Source organism: Notothenia coriiceps, unplaced genomic scaffold (assembly GCF_000735185.1).
Source record: "Notothenia coriiceps isolate Sejong01 unplaced genomic scaffold, NC01 NC01_scaffold00019001, whole genome shotgun sequence".
NCBI classification, from domain to species: Eukaryota; Metazoa; Chordata; class Actinopteri; order Perciformes; family Nototheniidae; genus Notothenia; species Notothenia coriiceps.
Window position 1 is genome coordinate 94,694 of NW_011351702.1, and position 10,734 is coordinate 105,427.

The window sequence follows — 10,734 nt, forward strand, 5'->3', positions numbered from 1 at the left end:
CTGCGCTGAGCTAATGCTAATAATGCTAATGCAAGGATAATAAAATGGCGGCTTCACAAAACCTTTTGGGAGTTTGACGGGGCGTGGATTGCATTCCCCCCAGCAAATCAGACATAGGAACCTTTTTCTNTGTGTGTGTGTGTGTGTGTGTGTGTGTGAACACGAACACAACAGGGTGTGTCTTATCCAAACATTGTACCTTACATACGAACTGGCTGGACAGGAAGTGTGACTTCAACAGAGAACACAACATCTAATTATGTCAATCAGAGATTTCCATAAAGGCAAGTGTGTGTGTGTGTGTGTGTGTGTGTGTGTGTGTGTGTGTGTGTGTGTGTGTGTGTGTGTGTGTGTGTGTGTGTGTGTGTGTGTGTATCCTACCTGTAAACACAACAGGGTGTGTCTTATCCAAACATTGTACCTTACATACGAACTGGCTGGACAGGAAGTGTGACTTCAACAGAGGACACAACATCTAATTATGTCAATAAGAGATTTCCATAAAGGCAAATGTGTTTAGATGCAGAGAGTTGGATGTCATGATCGCCATAGGGATGTTCACAGAGAACTGAAACTGATGAATTTGCTCATCTTGGAATTGCAATGGAGAAGTACGACCGTATTTGCAGAAGTAGTGATTAATAGTTTAGATACAAAGCTTTTGCTTGTAGTTGCACGTACAAGCAAAAGAGCAGTGGCTCAGTCTTTAGGGTCTTGGTCTTGGAACCGAAGGGTGGCAGGTTCACGTCCTGGTCGGACCAAAAAAATATGGAGTGAGCTGGTAGAGCAAGGCACCTAACCTCGAAACACGAATGAACGGATTGTCTAATCGTCGTTTTGTTCAAGGATATCCAGAAAAAGGTATGCTATGTTTTAGGCAAAAAGGATTGTATGGACAAATAAATGTATAGTATGCTATATTACATGGTAATGTTACAAATGTTTGGGATCAATTAGACCCCCGAAAGGTCTAAATCACAGTTGGAACCAACTGTTGGAAAACTTTAGGAGGAGAAATTCAAATTAACACATTTTGTTTATGATAGGAGAAGTACTGCGTAAAAGTGCAGTCAACGTAATTTTGGTATTTCTAATAGAGGGAGAGAGGTTCTCTTGTCCAATGAGGGTTGTTTTAAAATTATAAATGGCTTATGTGTCATGTTTGTTGGATACATCTAAATATTCCTCTTTTTTATAATAAATAACATTTTGGAAGTTTCATCACTGTTGCACAATAATTTATACAACATCGGATACAATCTCGCAACTCTCGCGTGGTGTAACAAACTACGCCTTCGGAACTTCCAAATGCTTGAAAAAAAACGAGCTAAAGGAGCTAAAATGGCGTTGCATCGCGTAAGTTAAAATTTTTTATAGGATTAAATAATCATACCTTTGCAAAGTAGTTGGTAAAGTATGTGGAAGTTGTTCAGTTTGAGTAGTTACTGTTTGTATTTGGATGGGGATTCACTTGGTGTATTGTTTCATTCTGTACCGTATTCCTGCTAAAGCTTTAGCATTGCTAGCATGTGCACGAGTTGATAATTAGTTAAAGCAATTGGCGTTTACATTGTTAAAGCTTAGTTTGGAAATATGGGAAGTATATGCTACATTTCATCATCAAAATACTTTTGTGATGATTCTGCAGCTTCCCATCCAGTGTGTTATCAATGCGGAAGGATTTCCTGCGGTGCCGCAGCATACTTCTGAAGAAGGCCCCAACAGGTGAGCAGCGATGCATAGTTTGGTACAGATGTTGTTAAGAACTGATCATTTAGATATAACACATTTCTATATTGGTTTTTTTAAATATAGTAAATCAAATGTAACAAAATGCTGTAACTGGTTATAATCAAACTTTTGACCTTGTATGTATTTTTACTGCCTTTGTTTATTTGTATGTACCTACCATAGACTAAAGGTACCTACCCATGTTTCTGATAGAGCAGGGGTGTCCAAACCTTTTTCACCGAGGGCCACATACAGAAAAATATAATAAGGGTTGGGCCACTCACTAAAGGTGAGGTTTATTACCTCATAAGTTCTGTTATAAAATTCAGATTGCTTATAAGAAGAGGACATATGAAGGGTATATTTCAAGCTTGTTATCTAAATGTGTTATTGGGCTTTTTTCTTATCAACTTAGATTTGTTAGAACATGTTTTCAACTTTATTTACTGAATTAATTTGAAAATAGGGCCTATTAACACATGAATACTGTGTAATATATTTGAACATATATATTTAAGAAGTACAATATAAGAAAAGCAGAACTTTATTATACTTAAGTCATTATACTTTTTTAATTTGCTGAGTGAGGGCCGAATCAAAATGGCCCCTGGGCCGTAGTTTGGACACCCCTGTGATAGAGGCATCTGCCACAACTTAATGTGATCTACTTGTATTTTCTTCAATCAATGTGTGTCTTTAGTTATATTCTCATTAACCCTCTATGGCATACTGTTGCCCTCAGGCAACAAACCACTTTTTTCGACCTCACACTGGCCCTCTAAATATATTAATTTTTTTAAATATACACAATGTCACCTGACATGCTGGTGTCCAATAAAATGAGGGAATTATATGGGTTTGGCATTTTGTCTGGGGGTGGAGCACTCTTTTCTGCAAGCAAAGCTGCAGGGGACTCAGGGCCACCACTTGGTAAGATACATTGAAATGTATCTTACCAAGTGGTGGCCCTGAGTCCCCTGCAGCTTTGCTTGCAGAAAAGAGTGCTCCACCCCCAGACAAAATGCCAAACCCATATAATTCCCTCNCACACACACACACACACACACACACACACACACACACACACACACACACACACACACACACACACACACACACACACACGGGCAGATTTGCAGGCATGGAGCAGCTACATCTACACATTTAAAGTGAGATTAAAGGAACAGTAAATCTTGACACAAAACACATTTTGAAGTCATTCAGCAGGACACTACATGTAAATCAGACAGCAAGGTATATGTGATCGAGGAATCTCATTCATATGTGTGTAAATAATGAAATTATACAGGATTAACACTTTTGTTTAAAGCTAAGTTATATGCTTAGTATTTGTGGAACTAATAAGGAGGGAAATGCATTGAATAATATGGCTACAATCATCAACTTCATCATATATGCTGAACTGCTTCAAGTGCTACAGATAAGGAGGACATGTTCTGCTGATGTTCAGGTTGACATTAGTTTTTAGTGTCTCTGCTGTGACATGTCTCCGTGCTTTAATGTTCAAAAAGGTCTTTATTTGTCTCATACTGCCTGTGCTGCAGCACCTCTTTTCACCCTCTGTCTGAAACCAGAGCCCAGTCTGCTCTGATTGGTGGGGAAAGCCCCAAAAAGTATAAAAATAGTTATTCTAACAAGAAAAGAGTAGTTTTCTTTAGGCCAAGTGCACACTGACAGTTTTTAGTCTGTGGCAGAAGACATGGAAAAGGGGCTAATCAAATCCATCCACACATGTAGCAGCACCACACAAACTCTGCATTTAACCCATCCTACTAGGAACTGTTATGTAAACACCAACCAAAGAGCAGTGTTGGGGCCATGTGCAACTCAGCCGTATACTGAAGTTTAACCTGCACCTCTCAAAGTACTAGTCCACACTTGGTCTGTTTGGGTACTCGAACCAGCGGTCTTCTGGTTCCTTAGCCAAGTCCCTATACGGACTGACGACTGAGCTTCTGCTGATACATGTTGTGTTTCTGATGTCAATGGATAACAACATGTCGAATTCAAGTCTGTGTTTACCAGTAAAACCATCTTCCTCTTTGCACGTGGGAAGGTATTTTCGGTAGCGTAATAAAGAGGGAAAAGAATGACGAACTGACGGTTGTTGTACATTTCATACGGAAAACCATCAGAATCTTGTGTGGACTTAATATTACAACCGTATTAGCTCTCAAAACTGAAAAGGAACAGCATTTGAGTATGAGCTCTGAACTCACTATCTCATGTGACTTAAGATAAGATGCTGAATACTTATGAGTTTATTTAATTAATAATAGAACATGGAGCAGTCCACGTAGTGGTCTATCAGATTGATAAATCATAAAGTCTGCAAGAGCTATAATCCAACAGTTCTCTGATCCTCGTCTTCCACTGTAGGATTAAACTACAAACTCATCAATAAATACGTTACGTCAGCCTCCTGTCTCTTCTTCTTCCTGTTATCCCATGTGTTTCAGAGCTCTCCACTCAGTCACCTTAGTCCTCACAGGAAAAGACAAACATTTGTCAAGTGTCTGTTGGTCCTTGTCCACATGAGGAACAAAAGTCGATTTTTATTTGTGCGACTCACATACATGTAAAATGTCTTGATTTTAAATGCATGTAAGCATTTTTTCTATTTGGACTTTGGAGTATTGCAATGAGTAAATGACAAAGTTCTAGAGTTGATACAAACAGATCAAATGCATTAGCAACTACTGATTGGTTAGGACAAACAAATCACTTCCTGTCTCAAACACCAACAACAACTAGAAAGGCCAAGGTCAGATGCCTTATCTGCCAATGTTAACAAAGGTGAAAAACTAACTTGTGCATCCACAACATGATTTAGATCCAGAACATTGTGCTGGTAGTTTTTCTGTAATCCTTATGGTGGCTGACAGGTGCAAACGCATTGCAACAGCCCAAAGACATCGGAGACGTGCTGCAGTTTAAAAAATATGCAACTAGAAATACACAAAAGTGTCGAAACACATGCAAATGAAGAAACATCTTGATGGAACATGCGCAGCGTTTACTAAAAGCGCTGCATAAACAAAACGCTGCAAGAATCTCAAAACTAGTGGCGAGCCGTGACTTTTATACCTAGGCCCTCTGACCCCCACCCCTTCCCTCGAAAAAAATAAAGAGTTATTACGTCACAGCGTATGCTTCAGCGGAATATCAAAACAACGGCCCGGGGTGCAAAACGCATCAATGAAAGCGACCCTCTACCACACAAAACAACGCCTGTACATAACCCAATTTGTGTTCTTTGAAATTGAAAAGGATATTGCATTGTGTTTGTTACTTACGTTGCAGTTGTATGTCTTAAAGGTGACCTATCATGCTATATTTGAACGATTTGTAGGGCCATACCTATATAAAAGTATATACATATAGTTTTTTTTTCAAAATACCAAACAGATCCTGCATTTTAGCCATGCCTCATTTCGCTATATATGCTCTTTCCAGCGCTGTTTTTGCAGGGAGCTGATTCTGTGAGCTGCAGCTGACCACGCCCCCCTGCAGGAGAGGGGAGCGTGCTCTGAGATCAGCTGCTGGGCTGCAGCGGGGAGAAGAGGTGGAGAAAAAGAGATCTGCGTCCTCTGTGTTTTATTCTTATATATGATTATATAGAGTCATTATCCGTTTGTTTTAAAGCTCAATAAATAACAAAGACCTTTGACCAGCACTTTTCTAATTTTGTCCGGAAGATTTAAACTTTAACGGACATGTTGGCCGGAGAAAAAAAATCGAACTGAAACTCTGCCGCACGGTCCCCTCGTTCCTTGGAAGAGGCGGAGAGGTGGGTGTTTGTCATCTGCTGGTGGGCTAACCGGAGAGAATTACAGCGAGGGAGGGATTGCATTGAATTACAGCAGCAGGAGCAAACGCTTGCCTCGGGGAGGGAGAAAAAGAGCCACAGCGGGCAAAACCATGAAGGGCAACCATGGCAACCATGGGCGGGAAGTCTTCTTCGCTGCTTTTGTGGCAGACTACAGCGTCACTTAAAGGCCTGGCATATGTACTACAGCGTCTCCAGCGCTTTCGAGCGGCAATGGCCGTGGCCGTGTCCCAACCCCCCCATTCCCCTGATAGGTGGAGAGTTGCCCATATAAGCGGAGCACCCCTTTTCTGACGTCAGAAAAATTAACGTCTGTATCAGATCCGTTGCAGCCCCGTTTTTAGAGATTTGGGTATGGAGGAAAAGAGAGACGGTTGTGTTTTCTGAAACTTGGTGAGTTCCCTGGAACACCGGGGACACATATTCATGTATAAAAGACGTACAAAAGTGCATTTTGCATGATAGGTCCCCTTTAAGTTTCACTTTCGATTGCATGATATAGCCCAGCGCAACACCTACCATTTTCTGGCGGTTTGTAATCTGTTCTTGAAAAACGATGTGTTTTTTAGGATTTCAAGAAGCATATAGAACAAACAATGGATGTATTTTATGAACATTTATCCATGCTGAAAGTAGATTTAGATGTTTTAGGAGTGAGATAGAGATTATTATCTAATATATGCATCCGATGAAGCATTGCATGAAGTCTGTTGATGATCAGAGGCTGTTGTTGGGGCTGCATAAACGTTTTTTTATTTTTTGTTTTGTAGACAGACCATGCAGGCCTCAGAGAGTTAAACTTGGGCCTGCGACCATAGTTTTATTGTATTTTGTTTTGAAAATCCAAAGCGGAGGTTTGTGTCGTACTACATGCGGTGTATTTTGCATATCTCTCAGTAGCCAACAATCTGTGAGTCTGTTGGCTCGGCTCGGACATAAACTCCGTAATAAATGTAGTCTACATTTCATAAGAGGTGTAAAACTTATAATCTGTAGTTGTATTTGTATTGTTGATTTATTGTGTGAATGAGGCGATATAGAGAAGGTTAAGCTGTCATTATTAGGCTGTTATGTACTGTTGGAGTGGTAAGCAGGCCTATTGGTTTTGGATATTTGTGGAGTTAGGTGGTCCGTGAATGTTTTTTATTGGTTAAGTGGTCCTTGGTATGAAAAAGTTTGAGAAACACTGCGCCAGTGGATTGTCAACGGGGGGAGCCTCGCTGCAGGGAAATTATACAGATGGCTAGTCCGCCCCTGAAAAATGTTTATGCAAAAAAATTTAATTGATTAAAAACATTGATAAAAAAAAGATATTAATTTGTTTTAATTTTCATTTTGTAATCATCTTGCGACCCCCACTCCATCCAAGGAAGATCCGAGTATTTCTGTACTGAAGAGGGAGGTCATTTTGGCTTCATGCGCCACTGAGCAACCTTCATAGGAATGAACGGGGTCCCGCCTCGAACGCTGTATCCACTTCTCTTTATACATCCATTTATGAGCAGATATTTATGGGAGGAGGATGAGATCCAGTCTTTAAGTGCCTAGTTTCTATTGACAACGACACTGTATTCTACATGTTCCATGATGCAACTCCATAATATTTTTTATCAGACCCAACCTCCTGGCTCATTCCTTCCAAAAACCATTGGTTGCTTTGTGACAGTTTGTTGTGTATATGTTGATAAGAATGTTCTGATCTATAAGACACGGTTTTAAGTATAATGTATGGTTTGAAGTCTGTGAATGTGATTCCTTCGGGATTTATGAATGAAACTGGTAGACTGGTAAAGAAAATGGACTCAGATGATGTAATACAAGTTGGATGGATTTAGAGTAGAGACAGTTAAGGAAATAAAAACATAGGGGACGCTTATCTTATCTTTAAAAGTATCAGGCAAATACATAATATCATCTTGCTTGCACATTGTAGTGAGGTATTCTTAGCATTCAAAGAAGACCCACATACTGTATCACATATGAAATGCAATGTAATAATGTAATATCCTCATATGGAGCTGAACTTCTCTTGATCATTGTAAATGCTAGGTCCAGCACTGACCTCCAGGGGGTGGGGGGCCTTGATATCCACACTGACCAAAGTCCAGCCAGCTGTAGCAAACACCTCGGGCCTCCACATGTCCTCGTAGTGTCCCAGCTGGTCTCTGGTGAACAGTGAGAAGATGTTCCCCCTCTCCTGGTCTCTGTTGTAGTAGAAGGACAGGCAGCCGGCCAGGGGCACCGTGGTCATGGGGGAGCTCAGCTTGGCTACTTCCTGGAAGTGCTTGGCATACACAGAGTCCACATACATGTAGTGTCCTGGAGCAGGGGAGAGAGAGATGAGCTGAGGGACACAGTTATGGGAGGTTCATTTACAGGACATGTGTGTTGTTACGCTTTGTGATGTAACGCTGACTCATGTATACAGGTATTCATACTCATATAATGCAATGAGCATGAGGTGGTGCAGGAATGAGTCTGAACCCCGGAAATGAATTAACATTAACATTAATTAACATTAATTAACCTCTACTTAAAGTAGGGCTGTACCCGAATCTTCGAATATTCGTTCGTTGGAGTACTACTCGGGTTTCAATTTCGTTATTCAGATATTCTTTTTTTTTCTCGAATTTATTGAAAACTCCAATATCAACGTAAGAGCTTGTGCCTCTTCGGGGGTGCTAACACTTAACTATACACTTTATCGTTTACTTTCTCCGTCTTTATATGTAGATATTACTTTTTCTCCGTTAATCTCCGTCACGTTGTTTCCATAGCAACAACAACTTCCTGTCAACAGCGCTAACTCTCCTTCAAAATAAAAGCATGTCCATACAAAATAGGAAGCCAAGCCAAATTACACTTAAGATGTATACAACTGCAACGAAAGTAACAAATACAATGCAATATCCTTTTCAATTTCAAAGAACACAAATTGGGTTGTTGTATACTATAAAACAACAATACTGTAGAATAACAAAAATGAATGCCGTGAATAAACCGAAATACACGTGTTGAAGCGGTTCGCTGCTGATTACTACGCACCCCTCCGCGCGGGCCGAATATTCGCTGCTGATTACTACCGAATATCCGGAACCCGAAAAATTGTATTCGGGACAGCCCTAACTTGAAGTGGATAGATTATGGATGAGATTTTGGTTTGATTCCCTAAATAAGGTCCAAGGTGTTCTGTTCTACAGCATTAAACAACCCACGGGAATGTCTTAAGCTTTTTTGTGTATTAAAAAATTGCGATTGCGCACTAAATGAGGCTATTAAAGTAATCAAACCGAATATTAGCCGCCATTATGCGAAAGCACGTAACCACAATGTAGTTCCTTTGTAGCGTAACATTAGCTTTTCACTTCTGGCGATTTGCATAGTTAATATGTGGAGATTATCGTGCTGAACAAAAGGTGTAAGTATCATAAACATGTGTTGCCATAGAGCTTATTTTCTGCGACATTGAAAAATCCAACAGAAAAATGTCATTGCTTGTAGTCGAGGGAGCCCTTGCTATGCTAACTTCCGGGTCAGCCTACAAAAATACGTAATCACTGCATCACTCTATTCTAATCACTCTATAACTATGACCATGTTGTCGCCTTTAAACATATAATGCAGAGTCGGTTAACCTGGAATTTTGTATCCATACCAAATCAAAAAGCAGTTCATTTCATTGACTAGCACAGCTCCAGGATTACAGATGCTGCCTTCACAACCATAAATCCATGTGAACTGACTGTCAAACTACAGAGCATTTATATGCATCTGGATCCAGATTTTTTTAAATAGGTACACCATGAACTGTTAAAGGTGGGAATACAAGAGAGGATGTTGAACAGGACAGTGATCTGTATAAAGTCTAGACTAGAGGACTCAAGGATTCAAAGGCTTTATTTGGAATATGCACAATAGCTACAGCCTAGTTTTGGCAATGAATCTGACGGAAATTAAATCTAAAGCCTCATGCTCCCACAACAATGCAACATATTATATACCTAACATAAAAGTAAAATAAACAAATTGTGGAATAAAGTAGAGCAAAGACAAAATGATTTAAGTAGGTTGACTTAAGTCTAAGACAGTGAGTTGACGGTGAATCTCCTTTGGAATTGAAGGCCTGCAGGTGCAGAAAGCAGCGAGTGGGCCAGCAGTCATACCTCAGTACATTCCAGAATACTGCAGTAATAAGCAGTTAGGAGCCGCAGATGCAAACAGCTGACCACAGTAGAGAGAAAAGGAGGCTGTATGTTAAGCCATACTTTGGCAGAATGTGTTTGGAGAGTTTGGAATGTACAGATCATAGAAATGGACAGAAGTGGAATGTCTGGAAGTAATGGTTTGAAAAGTTTCTATGGATATTATTTATATTTCTAAACTGCAGTATGTGCTCATGTGTTGCATTGCTAGTGAATAAGCTACTGCCTGAATATAATGAAAGGCAGGTTTTCCAATCAATAAAATCTCTGAGCAGAGGACACATTTCCATCCATCCATCCATCTTCTCCCGCTTATCCGTGGTCGGGTCGCGGAGGTAGCAGTTCCAGCAGAGAGCCCCAAACTTTCTTTTCCCTGGCCACATCAACCAGCTCTGACTGGGGGATCCCAAGGCGCCCCCAGGCCAGCGAAGAGATATAATCCCTCCATCCCCTCAAGTTCATAGGAGCCCCAGAACAAGTAGCTTCACTCCCCCTTGTTACCTCGCACTCTACCCAAGCCCCTCTTAGCCGTCGTCGCCCCCCCTCGTCCAATGACGTCAGAGAAATGTTGGCGTGGCAACACTGCTTTCCCCCCGCGCTCGGGTCTTCCGTTTCGAGAGGAGACAGAATGGCGCGGGTAAAAGCCAAGGTATGGGAGTGGAGACCAGGTACTCCTACCCAGTACTGGCTTTTCTTTGCTCTAGCGCCATGTCGTCCGGCTCTACCCAAAAAGAGGCGTCCACCGACCACAGGAGGGGAATACCCTAATCCACTTTCAAAGCCAGGTAGGTCCCTCCCTGAGCCTAAACTCGGCGAAGGAGGAAGCGCAGCTTTCCTCGGTCAACTCCACCAAGCCCGTGGATTCCAATCCTACGGGGACCCCGCGGAGGGATCCCTCCACAAGGTCCGTGCAGGTCGACCCCTCTCTGGGTCCCCATCCTGCTCTTTGGT

The 10,734-nt window shown here is 41.2% G+C and overlaps 1 protein-coding gene across 1 annotated transcript in view; it reads left to right on the plus strand.

Moving 5' to 3' along the window:
* The first annotated feature begins 10,411 nt into the window (after positions 1–10,411).
* Positions 10,412–10,734, plus strand: part of LOC104951714 (uncharacterized) — a 7,545-nt gene continuing 7,222 nt past the window's right edge. The window contains exon 1 of the mRNA XM_010778445.1: positions 10,412–10,687. Within this exon, the coding sequence (XP_010776747.1) occupies positions 10,412–10,687 (276 nt within the window). The remainder of the gene's footprint in view (positions 10,688–10,734) is intronic.